The sequence below is a fragment of the Rhamphochromis longiceps genome, linkage group LG11 (assembly GCF_057381845.1).
Source record: "Rhamphochromis longiceps isolate RC_006_pf linkage group LG11, R_longiceps_female_GT1.1, whole genome shotgun sequence".
In the NCBI taxonomy this organism is placed as follows: Eukaryota; Metazoa; Chordata; class Actinopteri; order Cichliformes; family Cichlidae; genus Rhamphochromis; species Rhamphochromis longiceps.
This window is the reverse complement of record NC_140567.1, coordinates 38,368,011-38,392,499: the sequence shown is the minus strand read 5'-3', so window position 1 is coordinate 38,392,499 and position 24,489 is coordinate 38,368,011. Positions and strand designations below refer to the sequence as shown.

At 40.4% G+C, this 24,489-nt stretch overlaps 1 protein-coding gene across 1 annotated transcript; it reads right to left on the bottom strand.

The window, feature by feature from the left end:
* Positions 1-1,583: 1,583 nt before the first annotated feature.
* Positions 1,584-20,079, bottom strand: LOC146659997 (NACHT, LRR and PYD domains-containing protein 3-like). The gene is made up of 12 exons (XM_085423998.1): positions 20,061-20,079; positions 18,980-19,080; positions 18,309-18,419; positions 14,945-15,055; positions 13,423-13,480; positions 12,978-13,200; positions 11,016-12,804; positions 9,988-10,161; positions 9,508-9,681; positions 6,181-6,354; positions 5,547-5,593; positions 1,584-2,793 (listed from the first exon to the last, which is right to left on the bottom strand). Coding segments are annotated over exons 2-12 (3,405 nt in total). The 5' UTR covers positions 18,982-19,080; positions 20,061-20,079; the 3' UTR covers positions 1,584-2,251.
* Positions 20,080-24,489: the final 4,410 nt, after the last annotated feature.

Sequence of the window (24,489 nt, the reverse complement as noted above, 5' to 3'; positions counted from 1 at the left end):
AAAGACCTTGAAAGGCTCATTCATGCTTTTATAACCTCTAGACTGGACTACTGTAATTCTCTTTACTTAGGCCTCCAACTCTCTCTTATTCAACGCCTACAATTAGTCCAGAATGCCGCAGCACGCCTTTTAAGCGGCACTAGAAGACAGGATCATATTACTCCCATTCTAGCTGACCTCCACTGGCTTCCTGTCAAATACCGTATTGTTTTTAAAATTCTTTTATATACTTTTAAAATCTTAAATAACTTGGCACCCAGTTATTTGATTGACCTTCTTAATCTATATATCCCTACAAGGGCACTCAGATCCTCTAATCAGGGGCTCCTAATGCAACCAATGTCTCGATTAAAGACGAAGGGGGATCGGGCCTTTGCTTTCGCTGCACCAAAACTCTGGAACAGCCTACCGGTTGATGTCCGTGCGTCGGAAACTATCCAATCTTTTAAATCTCGGTTAAAAACCCATCTGTTTAAGCTCGCTTTTCAAACTACTTAGCTTAATTTTCCCTGATTCATGTCTGTTCCTATATTATTATTTTATAATTTTATTCTTTGTTAACTGTTTTCTCCTGTTGTAAATTGCAAGTATGGTTCGTTTGTGAAGCACTTTGTTGTACTTGTGACTTTTAAATGTGCTATAGAAATAAAATTGAAATTGAAATTGAAAGTCACAATTACAGTGGCTTGCAAAAGTATTCGGCCCCCTAGAACTTTCCCACATTTTGTCACATTACAGCCACAAACATGAATCAATGTTATTGGAATTCCACGTGAAAGACCAACACAAAGTGGCGCACACGTGAGAAGTGGAACGAAAATCATACATGATTCCAAACATATTTTACAAATAAATAACTGCAAAGTGGGGTGTGCGTAATTATTCAGCCCCCTGAGTCAATACTTTGTAGAACCACCTTTTGCTGCAGTTACAGCTGCCAGTCTTTTAGGGTCTGTCTCTACCAGCTTTGCACATCTACAGACTGAAATCTTTGCCCATTCTTCTTTGCAAAACAGCTCCAGCTCAGTCAGATTAGATGGACAGCGTTTGTGAACAGCAGTTTTCAGATCTTGCCACAGATTCTCAATTGGATTTAGACAGGTCAGGGATAAAGTTATTGAGAAATTTAAAGCAGGCTTAGGCTACAAAAATATTTGCCAAGCCTTGAACATCCCACGGAGCACTGTTCAAGCCATCATTCAGAAATGGAAGGAGTATGGCACAACTGTAAACCTACCAAGACAAGGCCGTCCACCTAAACTCACAGGCCGAACAAGGAGAGCGCTGATCAGAAATGCAGCCAAGAGGCCCATGGTGACTCTGGACGAGCTGCAGAGATCTACAGCTCAGGTGGGGGAATCTGTCCATAGGACGACTACTAGTCGTGCACTGCACAAAGTTGGCCTTTATGGAAGAGTGGCAAGAAGAAAGCCATTGTTAACAGAAAACCATAGGAAAAATAGACCTGAGTCCAAATTCAACATTCCAAGAGGTGGAGTGATCATCTGAACTTACCATTCACTGATTTAAATAAAACATCTCACACGTTCACTTTGACAGTGTTTTATACAAATAAGTGACAGTGATTGCAAACAGAGATTCATTGACTAAATGTCAGTTGTGGGATAGGTTTTATTAATGACCTCGCTTTCAAAACTATAGATCAACATGTTTGATTTTTCACATGTAGGCCTGAACGTGGTTTATAATAGTTTTAATAATAGTGAGGGAGGAATACAGTATGTCTAGATTTGTGTAGTCTTTCAGGACTAAATGAGACAAGCAGCTGACAGTCAACATAAAAATGACAGGATGGGTACACAGTCACAGAAAGAAGTCTTGTAGATGAGCCAGAAGCTTGAAGACCTCACATTGACTCTAGAATACTTTGGTATACAGAGGACTTCATGGTCCAGTAAAAACAAAACCATCTCACACTGCCGGTGTTACAATCGGGTATTTATTGTCATTCAGCTGAAGATAAAACTGAGGGAATAGCACAGTTACACATTTTAATCTTTTAAATTAAAAACACATCAGCTAAACATGCAACTAGGCCTGGGAGAATTTGGACATCCACATCAATTTTGTAATTTTAGGGACCAAATGCATTGGGGTTTAATCATCAGCGATGATTACTAGCAGCTAGTCGAGTGTCTGAGCAGGTTTGAGGTTACACTGATGATATTCTGCCTCCATCAACATCTACTTGGTGAAAAGTATCAGTGGTCTAATGAAGCCGAGCCAAAGCCTAGTTCAGCTGGCACAATCTGAGAGAGGAGTCATAATCCCACACTCTGAACCCAGGGTAAAGAGGCTCTGTGAATTTGGTGAAGAAGGTGTGCAGGTGTGTCAGGGACCTTCCAGGTGAAACTCTGTAGAAGCACAGGATGCCCTCCTCCCAGTCCAGATACACCGCCACCCTGTGGCAGCCTGATGAAGGAACTGGGATGGCTATGCTTTTGATATCGTGATAAGCGGCATAGCCATGAGCTGAACTGTGCAGTCCCCAAGACTTCTCATTGTATCCTATTACGCAGCTGTTTCCAACACCTTTGCGACTGATGCCCTTGTAGGTCACACCGATGCCAGCCCAGTTTCCTTCCCACTCAACCTCCCAGTAACAGCGCCCAGTAAGGCCCTGCTGGAACAGGACTTGGGTCCAGTGGTCAAACCGGTCAGGGTGATCAGGGTATGGCTGCTCCTCCCTGCCTTGGCTGACTTTTCGGTTGCCATCAGATAGGACGAGGAGTTTATGAGCGGTGTTAGGATCCAGTGTCAGCTCACATGCATCTGGAGAAAGGTAATAGGAATTAAATATAATTTTTGAGACAGATTTGATAAATCACACACTAAGATCAAAGTTGGATCGACCAAAAAAGGTAACTTGTGTAGCTCTCATTTGCAGTGAGGGAAATAATTATTAGACCCCCCCTGCTGAATTTGTAAGTTTGCTCACTTACAAAGAAATAAACAATCTCTAATTTCTGTGTAGCTTCATTTTAATAGAGAGAAACAGAATATCAACTAAAAATCCAGAAAAACATAAAGAACACATAAAAGTTCTAAACTGATTTACGTGTCAGAGAGTGAAATAAGATCCTCGAGCAAATGTGACTTACTACTGGGTCGAGAAACTCTTGTAGTTGGTATTTGTGCCCCTACAACCAAGCCAGAATTCTGAATTGAGATTACAATCCATGGGTCACACAGATTTCAATCAGTCAATGAACCAGATACTTCTAATATATCAACACATTATGTATATGGAGCACACCAATTTCCTCCATTCCAACCTCTCCACCACCATGGGTGAGACCGAAGAGCTGCCAAAGAATGCCAGGGACAGGAATGCAGACCTACACAAGGCTGATGGGCTACAAGACCATCAGCAAGAAGCTTGGTGAGATGGTGATCACTGTTGGTGTGATTATTTAGAAAGGGAATAAATATAATATGACCATCAGTCAACCTTCGTCTGGAGGTCCATGCAGGATCCTGCCTCACAGTGTGAAAGGTGCTGGATTAGCCCAGAACTACACAGGACCTTGTTAACGATGGCAGGTAGGACCACATTCACCAAGAAGACCACTGCTATCACACTACGCCATACTGGATTGGACTCTGGCAGCACCTGCAAGGCCCCCCTGCTCAAGAAGTTACATGTACAGGCCTGTCTGTACATGTAACTACATGTTTGGCCTCAATTCGACCCGCCATGTTTGGAGGAAGAGATGCACCTGACACACACCCCTTGCTGGTCATATGGAAACAGATGAACTCTGAAACCGACAGCTGCAGGCTTATCTAAAGACCTTGGGATGACATTATGAAGTTTGTGGACACTTCTTTTGGTCTCGGGCTGAATTTTTTACACACCCAGTCCTGATGAAATTGGGAGCAGTTTGTAAATGATTTTCCTCAAAGTGGATTCAAACTAGAGATGGCACGATACCACTTTTTTATGTCCCATACCGATACAGATATCAAAAATTTGGATATTTGCCGATACTGATACAAATCCGATATAGCGTATTTTATAATCAATAAAAAAAATTTTTTTTAAATATCTTGCTGCATTTTGTATAAGTTCATAGTCAAGTTTAAAAAACTAAACCAAACTAAAGCTATTGTGTTATACCTGTATGCAAAAGATACACTGCACCCAAAATATTTCATAGATCAGCAATACTGATCAATCTAATAACCTTAAACCTGCACCATCCTCCCTATTCTGGTATTTTAAAGAGGACTTAGTGGAAATATTAAGCAACCTAACTATTAGGGTTGCAAACTCCTAGCAGAAAAAAATAATAATAATAATAGGGAACCACCCCCAACGCTCTGCCTCATTATGCTTAACTGACGTAATCCACTTTAATTTATTAATGCACGTGTAAAAAAAAAAAAAAAAAGCACAGAAATCAATAATTTTTCTACAATAACTAAATAGATTCAACATTCCCAAAGGAAAACATATTATAGCTTACTAGGTTATAAATTTAATTAATAGTTCCTATATACAGTAATGGACTTCCATACATTTTACATCAGATGAAAACTTCGGTTGTAAGATTTGGGTAATTATTTATTAAAAACTAGACATTTTAAATGAGAATAAGAAAGAAAAGTAGTACCTTAGTACCCCCCTTTTCCCTGTTAATGCCCTACCTGCCCCCCTGGCTAAACCATGCTAGATCCGCCCCTGCACAGTTACAGCTGTCAGCTGCATAGAAAAAGATCCTGGTGTAGAAAGTAATATTAAATAAATTCTAACAACAGCTTATCAAGCTCAAAGGTGCTGCTGTTGTTCAGCCGCTGGTTTCCTCTTTCAGGCGCAAAGTGGGCCAAAAACAAACAAGAGAGACGATCAGCTGATCATTGATCAGTTTCATGATTGAAGTAGAAACAGGAGAGGGAGGGGGAGAGGCAGTCGCTCCCAGCATTTGCTGGCAATGCTTTACAAACATTCAGAGATGAACTTACACACTTGCTTTACTTGTCTGGGATAACTTTCTCGGAGATGAAATGCCGTTTTGGTAGCGAGGCTCCAAATGCTCAACCAGACCGCCGAGAGGTCTGGCACGCCACAACCGCTCTATCACCTGGTGCATACTCCGACGTGCTACGGTTATGACTTACGCCATGTCGCACGTTTTGTGAGGTGCTTTTGTGATATGGATCGGATTACATTTTTCTTTTCTCTCCGATATCCGATCCAGTAATTTAGGTCAGTATCGGACCGATACGTAATATCAGATCGGTCCATCTCTAATTTAAACCACTTGAAGATCTTTTGAAATCTTTTGCCAAAATGCAAAAAAAGCTTTCTGGAGAAGGCTTCATAAAGTAATGAACAGCAGTACCTCAGTACTGTCAGAGGTTCCCATCATGCACAACTGGTTGTGGCAGATGGCCCCGCCCCTCCCAGAGAGCCTGGTTCCCCTTTCTTCCTGTTAAAAGGGAGTTTCCCTTTTAACAGGAAGATAGATGTGTTTGTGTTTCCTGCTTCACATCACACCTGCTCACACAACAACAAAACTTACATTTTGCCAGTCCAGATTTTAACCAGCATTCTGCATTGTGGTCCACTCTGTGGGGGGAACAGGGCACACATCAGTACAAACTAAATAATAATGTCCAGATAAGTTTAACAAAGCTTACGCTAAATATAATTCTAATATTTTGGCTCCTTTAATCAGTGAGTAATGAGTTCACTGTCCCCCTTGGCCTTTTGAGCTGTTTAGTGTGTGTTCCTCCCTCAGCAGGTGTGTTTCTTACTAGACTCTGTGGGATTTGGTAAATAATATTGTTTACTGTTTAAACTAGTGCTGTCAGCGTTAAAATGACATTAACGCCATAACTGCATTAATGCGACAAATCTCCGTTAACGCGTTAGTGCGGTTAGCTTGTTAATGCATTGACACCGTCCAGCCTCACGCTGACAGCACTAGCTTAAACATATAATGATGGTATTGGACATTTCCCAGTTAAACCAGCAGGCACTGTGCTTCCATTACAGGAGTTTCAACATTAGCGGTTTTGCTAAAATAAGAGGAAGTGCTGCTTCGGAAATTAGTTACCAGTTAAATAAAGCTCAAAATGTAACAAACTTCGTAACAGGGAAGGGCTTTAATCTCCCATTTAAGACATAAACATGTTTGTTTGGTTTGTTTTTACCTGAGTTTAATATTTTCACAGTGTTCTTCCTCCAGAGCTTCAGAGATGAGCTTCACTCCAGACTCACTGAGGTGATTGTATCTCAGGTCCAGCTCTCTCAGGTGGGATGGGTTGGACTTCACTGCTGAAGCCAAGAAACCACAGCCTTTCTCTGTGATGCTGCAGAATGACAGCCTGTGGAGCAACATCATTTAATATCATATTATTCAATTACCAAAGGTCAAAGTTCCTGATGAAGCAGTCAGTGTGAGCTAGTCTTGGTGATCCACCAACTTCAACTGTGAGGATAATCCACGGAGTCATAAAGGGATTGCTGTTAACTACCTAAACAAATTTAAGACTTACTATAAATCAAACTGGGCAAAGTGTCACATGTTGGCTGTGACATATGTATGTGACACAGGGAAAAGTGGCTATATTTACAAATTTCCTGTTTCCCAAAAAGGCCCAACAAGAGCACAGTTGCTGCATGTAAACAGAACACACCTGTTTAAACTTATTTTTGGTATCGAAGGTGTTCAATAAACCCCAAACATCCAACCAATTCAATCTGATAACTTTGCACTCTTCCCGAGCATGCCCTCTACTTCACTATTTTATCCGGTTGTTCAGTCTGACGTCACTAGCCGTGTCTGGACCTAAACTCCGCTGCAGGTCCATATATCAAACGATCACTGTGGCATTACTGAGAGTTGAAAAACTGTCTAAAGTCTTTCATCTTTAATAAAATGATCAGCGTTCTGCTCTACCAGGTGTAACAATTGAGTTTAACATCCAGGCATCCATGAAAACGGAATTTATGACATTTAACGGAGTTAGAAGTTAGCAGGGAGTTAGCTCGCTAGCTTCTATCTAAATACAATATAGCATGTCCTGACTGCGGGGTTTTGGAAACAAATTCAAACATACAGCTCTGTTATCACTTCCAACATAAATGAAGACAGAAAACTAAACAGCAGTGACGTTTGTAGGGTTACTGAAGTTGGGCTAGCTGGTATATAATGATGTGCTACGTGACCGCTAGCGACACAGCTATGTTAGCATAATATAAACAAGCTAACTTTTTTTCCACTCGATAAAAGTTACCGTGAGTGTTCTCGGTGGTCAGGAACAAATGTAATCGCATGGCAGGATGCTGTAAAAGGACCAAACTTCAGCCAGGAGAACAACTGAGATAATCCATCCACAATACGAGGTTAGTCATTCATATACTGCTGCATGGGCTGGGCTGTAGTTACATCCTAAGGTTTTAAAAACTGAGCTTAAATAAATGATTAGCGGTAATAAAAGCCGAGGGAGGTCAACAGTGATCACTGACTGTTTTAAAAGCTTTTTGAGATTAAATAGAAGAAAATACAAAACATTAAACATGTTAACAACACAAAAGCCATATTAAACGCAGACTACTTTAGGCCCGGAAGTAGGATTCGTCGCGTCATCACTGAACAACCGGATGGGCGTGCCTGCTGATTTGACGTGAATTCCTGAGGCCATAAAATACAAAAAGCCCAATAGGATGCCATTATGAAGCCCCTGTGTAGCGCTGTCCAAGGCTGGACATGTGCTGGACAGTCATGTAGGCCATCCTGTAACCACCAGTTACTAGTGAAAAATGGCTACTCCCTTACCAATTGCTGAGAGGCTGCTGGCAGTTACTAGCCCTCAAACAGGTGCTGCACTGAAAACCTCCTTGTGATGGCTTTGGTCACTAGCAGGTTGCATAGAAGACGCTGATTTGCCTGCAGGCACTTGTCATTTACTCTGTCTTATTTCACCTGGCAACTGTCAGCCAGTGTTGGTCAAGTTACTTGAAAAAAGTTATTAGTAAATAATTACTGATTACTTCTCCAAAATGTAATCCCATTACTTTACTGATTATTTATTTTTAAAAGTAATTAGTTGCTTAGCTACTTGTAAAAACATGATAAAAAACCTGAATATGTAATAAAGCAACAGATCTTTCAGCCCAATTAAATTTTTTCTGCATAATCCATCATATAAAATTGAATCAAATGTAAAAGTCTTTTTTGTTTTATTAGTTTTAATTTTTTAACTTTATGCATCACGCAAAAATTTAATTATATGCAACACTCTTTGACTGGAAGAAATTGTTTAACATTTAAACCTATTTTCTGCACATTCCAGCATATAAAATAAAATAATGCTTTGTGTTTACACTCAGTCTTTCAAATAGATGCAAGTAAAACAGAGCATAAAATAAATAAAATCAAAGACTCAGCGGCTCTTAAATCTATTGTCACCTGTTTAGCAGGAGTGGGGCGGGTGGAGGTTTGCCCACTCAGATTTGAAGTTTAATTTTTCGCTGTAGAAAGAAGTTTTCTACCCATGCAGAGTGTAGAGCGGACGCTGATGTTTGTGTCGCTTTGTACAGAATCAAACTAAAAGTAATGTGAGTACTTCCAAGCTTTAAATGCCATCACTCCATATTATCAATCGTTGATCTGCACACGTCTGTTACCACGGATGTCGCACGCTCGTACGTCATTGTCATGAGACACTCTCACAAACAAAATCACAGTTTAGTAACGCAGTGTGCTTACGGGAAGGTAACAGTAATCCAATTACTTTTTTGCAATAGCAATCCCTTACTTTACTCGTTACTTGAAAAAAGTAATCAGATTACAGTAACGTGTTATTGAAATGCGATACTGCCCATCTGTGCTGCCAGCAACCTCCACAAACTTCCCACCAACTATTCAGGGATTACACATTTTTTTTAGCAACTGAAGGTTGTCAGGAGGTCTGCGACTAGTTTCGAGGCCTCTGGGCTAGTCTCTTATCTTAGGCCTCTTTCACCCAGAGTCAAGAAAGGAAGCTCAGTGTCAGATTTCATCCTGAAAAGTAAACTATCCCCTCCTCCTGCTGATCCTGCCCATGGGCTTCATTAGATAAAACTGGCTTCAGTGGACTCTATTTCTAAGCTATTGGTAGCTGGTCTAGCTCTTTGTTGATGCTGGGAGCAGAAAAAGAAGAGAGGCATCAAGCCACTTGGAGTATAAACATCACATCCTCCAAATTTTAGACACATATTCATCCTGAGTGCGTCCTGAGTGTTTCACCTAGAAATAAGTCCACTGGCTGAGCCAGTGAAGGACTTATTATCTAAGTTACATTAAGACATGAAACATTAAAAACATCTAATATGAGGGAAAAATGTTTTAGCTTTTTTTTTTTCCTTTTAAATATGAGACACTACAAAAACTCAATCTACAAAAAATCAATGTCACTATTTAGGAAAAAATCTAACTTTGGTGAGCAGATCATCTCACTAATAAAGTCACTCCACTATATTTGAAGTCGTTTTACCTTAGTGTTACCAGTTTGCAGCTTACTTTTCCCAGACCAAAACAAAGTAGCTGCACTCCCAGATCTTCAATGTCATTGTCACTCAGATCCAGCTCTTTAAGATGTGATGAGGGACAGCTCAGGACAGAAGCTAGACTCTCACAGACCCTCTTGGTGATATGACATCGGTTCAGCCTGAAAGAGCAGACAGGGTGGCATCAAAGTCATAGCAAAGTCATTAGAACAGAACTTTCAGGGACCAAGGGTGCATGTACAACATATGACTGAGTTATTAAAAGATTCATTTATGTGCAAAATACTTTTTAAAAAAATGCAAAACTCAAAATATTGAATGATTAGTAAAAAAATGTTTAAAACTGAAGACTATAAAGGAAAAAAAAGTCTGAATAGAAAAAGAAACACCTTACAAAATTATTTTTACTCTTTAGTATTTAAATCATCTCAAATTCAGAAGTACACACAAATCCAAGACTCGATCACCTCAGTGTCTGCAGCCTGCAGCGTGGGCTCTGGAGTCCGCTGCAGAGTATCTCGACGCCCAAGTCCTGCAAGCTGTTGTCACTTAAATTTAAGTCCAACAGTTCTGAGGATGATGAGGTGAGAGTGGAGGATAGCGCATGACAGCAGTGTGGGGTGAGACTGCAGTCATTTAACCTGAGAAACAGAATGACAAACATGATTGAAACGATACAAAACATTTCAAAATGTACATTTTTAATTGAAATGTTTCCATCTGACACATAATATGAAGGGGTAAACACTCAAAGTTGCCTATACTTTAGCCTGAATTAAAGTTCAACTTTTCACTAAAAATGAAAACTTACATGAGTCCTAACGTGGCCACTCACAGGTATGCTGAATAATGTTAATTGCCTGACTTAATTGCCTTGGAGGTGTCAATTAGACCAGTGGTCCCCAACCTTTTTTTGCACCACGGACGGTTTAATGTCAGACAATATTTTCACGGACCAGCCTTTAAGGTGTGGCGGATAAATACAACAAAATAAAATGATACAACCGAGACAAAAACTGTGGTATTTTGTAAATATAAAAATAAACTCAAATTCACTGTGGAATTGTGTAACTTTAACATTGAGAGTAACATCCTCCTCTCAGCCCCTTAATGCTCTCTGCTCGCTATGGTAACGCGTAAATATTTCTTTCAAAATAAGACACAACTACAACACAGGAAAAGACCCAGGGAAACTGAGTTAATGATAAAAACCCTGAAAATCATAAATTTGACACCCGAGCCTCAACTCTCGGGGCCAGGTACCAAACGACTCACGGACCGATACCAGTCCATTGGCCGTGGGTTGGGGACCGCTATATTAGAAAATAACATTACAATCAATTTGAAGTAGAAAAGTGTAGCCTCCCAAACAGTTTTTCTGTTCTGGTACATGAGACCAAGTTTGTTATTGTCCTTGAAATATCATGAAATTATTTTGAGGCTATTTATCACACAGCCCAGGTGTGAGTGAAATTTAAATTTGAGAGATACTTGCATTGCTGAGCGTGATGCTTTAAGGACTGGAAGGAGCCTCATGAGCCCTTCTTCACTTCTGGAGTATTTCTTAAGTTCAAACAGCTCGAGCTCTTCTTGTGATGTCAGCAACACAAAGACCAGTGTTGCCCACTGAACTGCAGAAAATTTGATCATTGTTGGGTCTTGGCCCGAGTTTAAGTAGTTGTGGATCTCCTCCAACAGACAATGGTAGTTTAACTCATTCAGGCAGTGGAACAGATTTATACACCTGTCAGGATGTGAAGTCTGCCTAATTTTCTCCTTGATGTACTCAATTGTTTCCTCGTGACTTTGGGAGGGTCCGCAAGGTTTTATCTCTATCTTCAGTTCTCTGAGCAGGACCTGATTGGATTCCAGAGACAGTCCCAGGAGGAATCGCAGGAAGAGATCCAGGTGACCGCTGTCACTTTGTAAGGCTTTGTCCACTGCAGCTTTGTGCAGTTTGGATGCTGACTTTGTTCTGGACTGTTCGGGTTTTTCAGTCATCAGGTTTACACCGCTGGTTTTATACATCACATGCACAAATAAAGCTGCCAGAAACTCTTGGACAGAGAGGTGGATGAAGCAGAAGACTTTCTGCTGCATCACAGATTCTTCCCTGAACACCTGAGTGCACACTCCTGAATACACTGAAGCTTCTTTCACATCAATACCACAGTCTCTAAGATCATCCTCATAGAAAATCAGGTTGCCCTTCTCCAACTGCTGGAAGGCCAACTTCCCAAGTGACATGATTACTCGGTTACTCTCCTGGGTGTCCAGTTGTTGCTCCTCAGAGTACTTGGCATACATCTGTTTGGTCTGATGTGTCACAAAGTGGATGTACATCTGAGTCAACGTCTTGGGCATTTTCCCTCCTGCTGCACTGGAACACATCTTTCCAAGGACAATCGAGGAAATCCAGCAAAACACCGGAACATGGCACATGATGTACAGGCTTCTCGTTGACTTGATGTGAGTAACAACTCTCCTAGCTAAGTTTTCATCTTCAATCCTCTTGTGGAAGTACAGTTCCTTCTGAAGGTTGCCAAAGCCTCTTATCTCTGTCACCCGGTCTACATACCATGGAGGGATGCAGCTGGCTGCAGCTGGTCGGGTAGTTATCCACACGCAGGCTTTGGGTAGCAGGTTACCGGCAATGAGGTTTGTCAGCAGAACATCCACTGAAACTGTCAGTGAAGCATCACAACATTTCTCATTGCCGCTGAAATCTAGCTGGAGTCTGCACTCATCCAGACCATCCAAGACAAACAGAACTTTGTAGAGGTTCAGGTCTCTGATTCCAGAATCTTTCAGGTCTGAGGAGAACTCACACAGGAGCTCCATCAAGCTGTAGCTTTGACTTCTGAGCAAATTCAGTTCCCTGAAAGGAAGTGAGAATAGGAGCTGGATGTCCTGATTGGCCTTCTCCTCTGACCAGTCCAGCATGAACTTCTGTGCCAACACAGTTTTACCGATGCCTGCTATGCCCTTGGTGAGCACCGTTCTGATGGGTTTCCCTTGTTTGGATAAGGGCTTGAAGATGTCCCCACACTTGATAGATCCTTGGTCCACAGACCTTGGTCGGTTGGTAGCAATCTCAATTTGCCTCACTTCATGTTCAGTGTTGATTTCGCCCATGTCTCCTTCAAGCACATAGATTTCTGTATAGATTTTGTTGAAAGCAGTGGCATTTCCTTGATTTGGTATCCCTTCAGCCATGTCCTTATATTTCAGCTGCATATGACGCTTAAGTTTGAGCTGGTACATGATGAGTGATCCATAATACTCTGAGAGGATAGAAAATAGTTATAACTTTAAGACATTCGAGATTTTTTTTCATTGTAATGATAAATATTTTGTACTGTCTATTTAAAAAATGAATTAAAACTTGTACACCAAATTCTTAGAAATTACTTTTGTGCAAACACAAAAACAGTTACAGACAAATATAATCTCTTACTTTGCTCAAGGATGTAAACATACTGTTCTTTTTTCATGGTCCTGAAAATGTGGAAGCAAATCTGCCGAAATGCTTCTTTGGCTGAAGCTTCAGACAGAACCAATTCATCATCAACCAGCACCTTCTCTTCCGCCACTTTTTCATGCCCTCCATTTGGGTCAAGATCCGTGAGAATACTTTGTAGATTTGATGTGACAAAATTTAAAACCTCAGTCTGAAATTCCTGAAATAAATACAATTAAAAACAAGTTTTGTTGTTTAAAAATGTGTTTAAAGCATAATGGTAGGGGAAATGGTAGGGGAAAAAACAAAAACAAAAAACCCTACCACAATGTGTACATTTGTGGTTAGATATAGGATGAGTCAACAAGGTGCACAGATGAAATATTTTGCATGAACAGAATGTGTTATGTCCTGAGGGGGAAAATCTTTGAAAGACACCTACGTTTAAATCCTGGTTCTCAGTGCTTGAAGTCTGACCACTCAGTTGTGAAAACCTGCATCTATAAAAAAAACATTTTAAAACAACATTAAGATTTCACATTGCCCGGAAATGGGCTACAATTACATTTTCTTTGTCACTTGGCATATTTTATACTTTGTTTTACTGAATGTATTGCAATTTTAAACTGCTATTTTTCATTCCCTTTTCTCTGAGTTTAGCTCTCAGTTCAGATCAAGTCCAACAGATAATAAACCTTGGAACCTGGACAGCATCATCTTCACTTAGCTTCTTTGTGTTGATACATAAATGAATCAAGAGCAGTGAAGCTGCACTTAACAGTATTCTTGCGTATGCATGCAAGAAAGACATCACAAAGAAAGCACTGAAGACACTTTTGGCCAGTAACAACAGTCTGCAGTCACCAGTGTAAAACTATCTGTCTGTCAGTGCTATAAAACACTAATGGCAGTTTTGTAAGTGAGCAGCAGTTTTCTGTAACTGGACTGATTGCATCAGCATTTGTAGGTTTTTAGGAAACAAAGTCCTTTTCCGGACTCGCCTGTTCTTAATGCTGCAGGTGACACCAACTACATTATCAGTCGAGAAGAATGTGCGGGAATTTTGGTCCTAACCCTGCCAACCAGAGCTCAAACCATCCCACTAATTCAATTCAACTCAATTTTATTTATATAGCGCCAAATCACAACAACAGTAGATCGTACAATAATCTACTGTACTGTACTCCCACTAAAATCCTGAAATGTGTAGGAAAGCTTCAGCTCCTGGATTAGACCAGGAAATCCACCCTCGACCTGCCTTCTCCTGAGAATCAGACCATCCAGAACCTCAGTTTCATCTTTTTTTGTCAAGATACATCAGGAACAGCTCGTCATCGCTTCATGTTCATGTGAGGACAAATTAGCAAAAATCACAATGTTTTCAATGTGTGTATTACACAAAAAGTTCACATGCCAAAAATTGGGAATTTCATGTTGTTTTTCACAATGCGCTTGGCATGTGATAGTCTTCAAGCTAAAATGCAGAGACTAATGGGATAGAAATGAAGAGAGATTAAGACATTTACACATTAAAAATTACACAATAAAAAGTGTCTTCAATAACACATTTCTGAAATCTGTAACGTCTGACGCACTGAAGATAAAACATTATTTACTCTTAGATCTTAGCTAGACCAATCCAGAAAACAGTTGCTCCATCTTCAAGGCCTTAAAGGGTCTCAGCTGTTTCAACAAGAGTTCATTCTTATATCAAAGACTCCTTGATTTTTACTGCTACACGTTTCCAAAGAGAAACAACTGCATCAGCCTGGAGCTTGCTTGGTATTTTTTGGTTAGCAGACTACCATCCTTTCTGCTCTGCTTTAACCTGCTTATGTGTGCTGCTCTTTGTACGTGTTGGTCATGGTCACGGAAATGAACTGTCTACGTCCTTATTTAGAAATTAGAGTGCAGTGTATTGGTCACTAGCAGAACTTTTTCCCACTCTAATCTGGACTGCTTACCTTTTATCAGCAGGAGATTCTCCTCCACTCAGCTGTGGAGGAATGTCCATGGACACGTTACTCTTCATGGACAGTTCACTGGGACACAGAGACCCAGCTGTTGCCTGATCCCTGGAACCCAGAACACAATTAAACTGGTTTCTACTACCATTTTAAAGGGCCTGGAAAAAAACATACAGAGACTCATAGCATTTCATTAAATTAGCATTTGTTTCCAGTGCTGCTGCAGTATTAAAGATATAGGCCATAGCTGGACTGGCCATCGGGCATACCGGGCATTTGCCGCTGGCAATTTTTTGCTTTTATGGGCCGATCGATTTTTTTTTTTTGGAAGGGTATAAATAATGTCCAGTCCAGCCCCTCTCTCCTGGAGACTCTGTCTCAGTCTGGAGTTGCCCCTGGTGAGAGGCGGCGGGCTGGGGTGGGTATTCTAATATCCCCTCGGCTTGCTGCCGGTACGTTGGGTCGGGGAACGGGTCCTGACTGTCATCTGCGCTTATGCGCCGAGTGGCAGTTCAGAGTACCCAGCCTTCTTAGAGTCCCTGGGGGGGGGGGGGGGGGGGGGGGGGGGTGCTGGAAGGTGCTCCACCTGGGGACTCTGTTGTCCTGCTGGGAGACTTCAATGCTCACGTGGGTAACGACAGCGAGACCTGGAGGGGCGTGATTGGGGGGAACGGCCTCCCTGATCTGAACCCGAGCGGTGCTCTGTTATTGGACTTCTGTGCTAATCACAGTTTGGCCATAACGAACACCCTGTTCGAACATAAGAGTGTCCATAAGTGCACGTGGCACCAGGACGCTCTAGGCCGTAGGTCGATGATCGATTTTGTAATCGTATCACCAGACCTGCGACCATATGTTCTGGACACTCAGGTAAAGAGAGGGGCTGAGCTGTCAACTGATCACCACCTGGTGGTGAGTTGGATCAGGTGGCGGGGGAGGACGCTGGACAGACCTGGTGCACCTAAACGCGTAGTGAGGGTGTGCTGGGAACGTCTAGCAGAGGCCCCAGTCCGCGAGATCTTCAACGCACACCTCCGGCAGAGCTTCAACAGCATTCCGAGGGAGACTGGGGACATTGAGTCCGAATGGACCATGTTCACCGTCTCCATTGCTGAAGCTGCTGCATTGAGCTGCGGCCGCAAGGTGGTTGGTGCCTGCCGTGGTGGTAATCCCCGAACCAAATGGTGGACACCAGAGGTGAAGGGAGCCACCAGGCTGAAGGAGGAGTCCTATCGGGCTTGGTTAGCCTGTGGGACTCCGGAGGCAGCCGACAGGTATCGACAGGCCAAGCGGAATGCGGCTCGGGCAGTGGCTGAAGCAAAAACTGCGAAGGGTGGCTGGCCTCTCCCTTAGAGATAGGGTGAGAAGTTCGGCCATCCGGGAGGGGCTCAGAGTAGAGCAGCTGCTGCTCCACATCGAAAGGAGCCAGCTGAGGTGGTTCGGGCATCTGACAAGGATGCCCCCTGGGCGCCTCCTGGGTGAGGTGTTCCAGGCATGTCCCACCGGGAGGAGGCCCCGGGGCAGACCCAGGACACGCTGGAGAGATTATATCTCTCGGCTGGCCTGGGAACGCCTTGGTATTCCCCCGGATAAGCTGGAGGAGGTGGCTGGGGAGAGGGAGGTCTGGGCCTCTTTGCTTAGGCTGCTGCCCCCGCGACCCGGCCTCGGATAAAGCGGATGAAGATGGATGGATGGATGGATGGATGGATATATATATATATACATATATACACACACATATCACTGACTTTCAGCTCTTTGTGTTTGTGGATATATGACTGACTTTAATTATTAAACATTCGCACATAAATAACTGACGTCATATTCAGTACTTCTGACAGTTCACTCTTCGGCCGCTCCGTCTTATTAGGGAAATTCCACATACATAAATGTAAATTTCAAAACTCAACCCCATCATTTAATTTGTTTTTGATTGAAATTGAATATTACTTAAACTCTCTTAAATTAACTTCCAATAAAAAAGGTTTATCATTGATTGAAGTTCATTCAGAAATGTTTAAGGAATGAGCTGTCACAACTTTCAAGTACAAAGTTGTTATGAAGTCTGTCACATTCCCCCACCCCCTTTTTTTTCTCCTTTATTTATTTATCCTTCTTATTTCATTGTACTGTATATTGTTACTCTTATTTGCCTTGTATGTCTACTGTACAAACTGAACTGGAATGACTGACTGTTCGCTTTATGATTTCAATAAAGTTTGGAAAAAAAAAAACAACCCCTCTTCGGCCGCTCCCCTCTGCCGTATTTTGCGGCAAAATTATCCACACCCACTGCCGCGCTATGAATTGTGGGATATATGGGACCACGAAGCGTGCACCGGACCACGCTTGATATTTGGGGAAATCGACGGCGCATTTGGAATTTTTCCCCTGCTCCCACTCTAGCAGTTGAGCTGCCTCACTCTAACCTCCAACATTCCGTCCCATACACAACCATTATAAACTCTGAAACAGGTGAAAAAAAGCATGAAACTTAAACTGGAACTGAAGAAAAAGTATAATAGATATTGAAAAGATGAATACAAGTTCAATGTCTTGGCTTTGTTTTAAAGTTTGAATGGTGGCTCTATGTCAACGTATGATGAAGTAGATAGAGTTGAAAGATGAGTAAGTTGAATGAGAATTTGAAGATTCTCCCATTGAAATACATGGGAAATTTTAGTTGAATAAAGCTGAATAATTTCAAAAATATAAAAGTTAAAAATAAGAAAAATACAAGCAATAATGTCCAAAAGAAGAGGAATCTAACAGTGGTTGAATGTTTTTTCTAAGTTGAATGGTGTTCAAATAGTTAGAGTACAAAAAAACGTACGGAATAGATAATAATATTTATAAAGAAAATAGAATAAAGATTTGGAGAACAATACTGTGGATGCTTAATCAGCATCCACACTAATTATCACATGCTGCAGTGCCGCTGAGGACTAACCCGACTGTAAATAGCTACAACATGTGAACAACAGTGGATAGAACTAAAGCACAACCACACTAGTCCCTCAAAGACCATGTGTGTGTAACTGGTGCAGCATCACCTAAAGGCACCAGCTGTTTGGAGAGTTTTGTTCGAACAGGCTTTATTTGGTGATGAATTTTATATCTGCAAAGACTTGCACATTCACAGGCATGGAAATGCTCAAGGTAGTGTCACAAATTCATTCAGGTTTGTTTTTCCACAAGTTTATTAAGTGCAGCACACCATACAGTCAGTAAATATAACTACACTGGTTGGCCTGATGAAAAAAAGAATAGAAATCAAGAATATTTTGAGGTCTGAAATTTAGTGTGAGACAAAAAAAGAAGATTATTTTTCCTTTTTATTGAGACACATTTTGTCTCTTACCTTCTATGAGTCAGAGATTCTCCTCCACTCAGCTGTGGAGGAATGTCCATGGACACGTTACTCTTCATGGACAGTTCACTGGGACACAGAGACCCAGCTGTTGCCTGATGCCTGGAACCCAGAACACAACACCACCATGTTTAGTAGGGCCTGGAAAAAAGTGCAGGCTTTCACATTCATTAGCACTAACTAACTAACCCCTGATAACATCGTCATGCCTTCTTAAGCTTCACTTTAGCTTCTGTGTCCTGCGTTTGAATTTCTCTATTAGCTGTTCCAAAAAAAGGTTTCTCCTACCATTTTGTAGCAACTTCCACAGTCGTTAGAGGCCAGGGATGGAGCCTGCCTATTTTCCTGACACGCAGTCAACTTTACGCAATAATTCGAGAGGTGGAATTGCTTGCTTGTTTATTAAAGTGCTTTGAGAGTTGACAGAGTAATGTGATTGGCTCCTTTTGACAGAGCCCTCCTCTCTGTCAAAATCAAACCAGTGAATGACAGACTGACAACGCCCTCTTAATGTCACCGCTAGCACCCACGTGACTCCCGTTACACATCACCATAGCAACCAAACAAATGAAAACCCAGTGATCGTCAAAATCCAATACATTCAGTTATGGCTCCTACACTTTTGAAAACTGTTTTAAAGATTTCAGTGACAGTTCACTCACATGCTCGCCTCCACGTGGTGTGGTGTGGACAGATCCTCACTTTTCCTCTTTGAAATTCTTCGGTTCGGTCTGTTTTTTTGTGGAGATTCACGTGTTTGCCTCTAATAAAAAAAAAGAAAGAAAGAAACAAAGCAGAAAGTAAGTAAGTAAGTAAGTAAAATTTATTTATATAGCGCTTTTCACAGATAAAAATCACAAAGTGCTTTACAACACAGAAAATGGGAATATAAAAACAATATAACAGTAAATAAAACAAAGTAAAACAATAAAACTATAAAAACAGCATAAGAAGAAATTAATCAAATGCTTTTCTAAATAAAAATGTCTTCAGCTGTTTCTTAAAAGAATCAATGGAGTCCGTGCAGCGAAGAGACAGTGGGAGAGAATTCCACAACCGTGGTGCCACAGTCTGAAAGGCCCGATCACCACGAGTTTTAAAACGAGTGCGTGGTACCACCAGCAGTCTCTGATCTAATGACCTTAAAGCCCGAGAAGATGTATGTGATTTCAGCAGGTCAGATAAATATTGAGGAGCCTGACCATGCAGGGCCCTAAAGGTTAGAACTAAAATTTTAAACTGAAACCTAAAATTTAGGTGAAAGCACAGCACACTTGTGGGTCATATGAATAAATAAAATTCACTTTGAAACAGGCTTTCCCAAAACCATAGCTTTTTATAGGGCAGCTAGGCCAAAGCCGGTGAGCCCAGGAGATAGGAGAGGCCCACTGAACATGACTATCAGATGGGCCCTTCACATCACATGGAATGCACGTTTTTGCCTTGGTAAATGGTAAATGGCCTGTATTTGTATAGCGCTTTACACTACATTCAGTCATTCACCCATTCACACACACATTCACACACTGGTGATGGGAAGCTACATCACCAGTGTGTAGCCACAGCTGCCCTGGGGCGCACTGACAGAGGGCAGCTGTGGCCTTGTTACATTAAACTTATTTACATTAACATTTAAGCCATGATTCTATTTTATGAACCAAAGCTTAACTTTATTTATTCAGTACACAGTGTGCACATTATACTTATATCAACATTTTACACTTTAATGATTAAATTACACACCTTTTTTGAAATTATGGCAGAGGCGCACGCTGGGAAATATATTACTTACGCTCCGTGTCATTTGTGGAAAATACCTGCAGTACAGTAAACGTGTGTTATATATCAAAGCTAGTCAACTGAAATGTAATACTGAATGAGAAATTCTATAAATTACTGTGTTATACAGTGACCTGTCCAGTCAGTGTGTTTGGACCTGCGCTGAACGGGCTTCGGTCATGAGTACCTTTGATACAGACAACTCAGAAGTTTTGTTACTGTAACAAGGCTCAAAGGTTATTGCAGAAGCTTACAAAAATGTGTCTATTCTCCTGACATTATTTGTGCAATTACAGTGTGTGTGTTTGAGAGAGAATGTGAGATGCAGTGTTTGTTTCAGTACAAAGTGATGATAGCTAAAACAAATGTGTCCTGGAGTTACACCTGGGGGGTTTCCAATGAGTGAACATTTCAAAATATGCATGACTGTACTGCTGAAGGGTGAAGTAAGGAGACGAGCTGAGATTACAGATTACACCAAGTCGTGAAATAGCTGCATCTTTACAAATAAGTTAGCTCTAATTTGACTTGCACTGATACCATCTGAATAACACACAACTTAACTGAACCTGCAACCATAACTAACTGAAGAAAAGTCTGTTAACGCTGTCTGATATGTGGAAAATGTTCTGCCCAGTGACACAGAACAAATCTGGGGAACAGATTTGTCCCAGAACAGGGAGAACTAAAGGGGCACAGACAAGACTCTGGATATGACGGCGGAAAGGCCGAATAGCAGGCTATCATGGTGATCTGAAATCTGAACAGAAATAAAAATGCAATCCTTCTTTAATTACATTAAAGTATACTGTTATACTAAGCTACAAGATTCTCCATGAAACCATCAAACACAGTCAGGCAAATTTCATATTCGGACAAGAAATAACTGAATTGCAGAATATGTAACATCCTTCAAGAAAAGGACGGCCACAATAAGATACACCAAAGACAGTGCACTGACCAGATTTACTCTAGGCTGAAATAAATTAATTAAATGTTTGAATGAAAAACAATGTTTATGGAAATGGCTAGGTGCCATAAAAAGCTGCACAGATCCTAGGAAACTAAACATGGGGCAAAAAGCTGCCCGGTAGTGTAAAATATAAAGAACATGAACATATGGAAACGATGACGTTTATGTGATCAGAATGTAGTTTTCACAAATTCTCACAACAAAAAATAGAAGCAGGGTTTGTTTTTAATGGTCTCATTTATTTACATTTTCTACTTTAATGATAGCTTCATAACTGTTTGTTTCACAAAAAAAAAAAAAAAAACTAGATTCGCTTATTTAAAAAAAAAAAAAAAAAAAAAAAATCGGGATACTGTTTAATAATGCGGGTCAAGAGACCTGAGGTAGGCGTTCCAGTCCCTGACTGACTGTCTCTAATGTCAGGTGTTCCAGATCTACTGGCGTTTAGATCAACTGGCGTTGGTCGAACAGATGTGTGGCAGTCTTGCGTTTCAGGAGCTGCTACCGACAAACCAGCAAAAAAACGCCAAATGTGTCACCTGTGACACTTGTGAGGTTGTCTCAAACACACTCCGTCAGTCTTGATGCTGTTGAACAACAAAATGTTTAAAATGTGGCGAGTTTACCTGGTGATATCCTCATGCGCGACGCGATCGCGAAAACAGCAAACAAGTAACACCACGCCGATGTTGTTCACGGGACAGCAAGACTCAACGATCGGGAGACTCTTGTCGTCGTTATCGTTCCCCTCGCACGGTTTATTTCTCCGGTTTCAGCGTTTTTGCTTCACAACTACAGCGAGCAGTTTACTTTGTGCACTAACATGGACTCGAGTCAACCAGCGCCACCTCTGGCCAAGTGCCACAGCCTACAGCCAGATCAGCCTGTGACACACTTTTTTTTTTTATGAACTTTATTTAGAACAATAACAATGACAATCTCAAAGAGACAAGCGACATATTAAATCAATCAGAACAGAATCACATCTCCTATACACCACAATGAAATCGACAATAACTGAAAGTAAACATACATACACACACACACACACATATATATACATATATATGCATATACACATGCATACATACACATCCATATTCACACATCTACATAATAATAATATAAAAAGATGAATAACCAATACAAAACTAAATAACAATAAAAAAAGAATGAAAAACAAGGAATAGAAATAAAGAAGACAATGGGGATCATAAAATCTCTAAAAGTGAGGTTCCATAAACAAGACTCATAACTTAAATAAGGGGCTAAGAAAAATCAAACTCTTCTAAAGATCTATGCAATTTGATTGCTTGGAACTTATTTATTAGCTTAAGAGATTTACGGAACAGGGAGAGGTCGTTTTTAAGAGCAGGCCATGAAGGGGGGGATTTAGCATATCGGCATTTATGTATGTAATACTTTGTTATAATAATGAGATTGTTAATTAAAAACTCACTATTTTTGTCCTTTAGGATTACTCCAATTTGAATATTTTGAAAAGACCAAAAATCAATATTTCCATACTGGGACAATATTAGGACATGGAGAGATTTCCATAAATTCTGGATTGTCACACATCCATAGAACATGTGCTCTGTTGTTTCCGAAGTTGTTTTACAAATATAACAGTTGTCTAACACAAATTTAAATCTGTCTCTCATAAATTCATTGGAGGGGTAAATATTTTTGTAGTTCTAAAATGGACTTCTTTAAATTTGGGGGGAATTGGAAATGTTAAATATTTGGTTCTGATCAACGAGATCTCAGATTCGTTATAATCTTTAAAGACGAGTGACTGTTTTGTCCTACCTGGATATAAGGTGTTAACCAAATACCTCCTCAAAAACTGATTATTGCATTTTCCATTAACCAAGTCAAGACCATCTAATTTCATTTTATGTAAATTTGGAGTCTGTATATTTGAAAAATTGTTCTTTACCGTATTTACAAGGACTGTTGGGATATTCTGTGAAACCTTTTTATAGAGCTCGAACGAGCAACTCATGTCATATTTCTCATTAAGCCTGTTTAATTCAAGTATATCTCCATTTTCATCCATTATATGTGTCACAGACCAAATTAGTTTTGTCATCCATTCTTCCACAAACATAGATTTCCCCCGATTCAACATCACCCTATTGTTCCACAATGGAACATTGTGGGGACTGAAGTTATGTTTAAACATTAATTTCCAATTTAACAAAACTTGTTGATGAAATTTGGAAAGTTTTGTGGATAGTTTAGAAATTTCAAAATCACATACTAAAAGGAATTGGATCCCCCCAACTTTGTTGAAAATAAGAGATGGTATCAAGAACCAGATCTCATTATCATTTTTTAAGAATGATCGGAGCCAATTAATCTTTAAAATGCCATTCATTATTTCAAAATCGATTGCTTTTAAACCCCCCTCTTCATAATCTTTTATCACGTCCCTGTTACTGATATAATGATGTTTATTTTTCCATATGAAATTAAAATTCACCTTATTGATGTCTTTTATAATTCTTGGTGGGATGGCTAGGGAATAAGCTGGATAGATTAATCTGGACAAAGATTCAACCTTGGTCAACATTATCCTGCCGAACAACGTTAAATCTCTCTGTAGCCAATGGTTTAGAGTTTTTTTGCATTTGTCAATTGTATTCTGAATATTCTTTTCTTCACTATCAGCCATGCATTTAGTTATCCAGATTCCAAGATATTTGATTTCATTTTTGACAGGTATATCATACAAAGAAGAGTGAGAACAATTGTGGATACTCATGAGTTCACATTTGTCCAGGTTCAGCCGTAGTCCAGAAGCATCAGAAAAGATCTTTATTGTATCTAAGGCCAATGGAATTTGTTCTTTATTTTTTAGAAAGACTGTTGTATCATCGGCAAGCTGACTTATTATTAATTTGTGATTATTTATGTCTAATCCTTTGATGTTTGAGTTTATGACAGTAATAGCAAGTAATTCAGTGGCTACAATGAATAAAAGAGGTGAGATGCTGCAGCCCTGCCTGATACCTCTCTCCACCCTGAACCTGGGACATGTGCCTTCTAAAAGAGAAACACAACTATTAATATCAGTATATAACATAGTGATCATATCCAGAAATGCATCACCAAACCCAAAATGTTTAAATGTCTTAATAATAAAAGTGTGTTCAATAGAATCAAATGCTTTATGGAAGTCCAAGAACAACATAAAACCATCATCCTTAATTAGGTAATTGTAATCGATGAGGTCCAAAACCAAGCGGATATTATTTTGGATCAACCGACCTTTGAGAAATCCTGATTGTGTTGGGCTAATTATTCAACCTGTGACACACATCTGCAGCACGTTTGAATTCGTTTCATGCACAACACATTTGTACCTTTCAATTGTGTCTTTTGCTGTCAGTTGCTGTCCCGTGAACAACATCG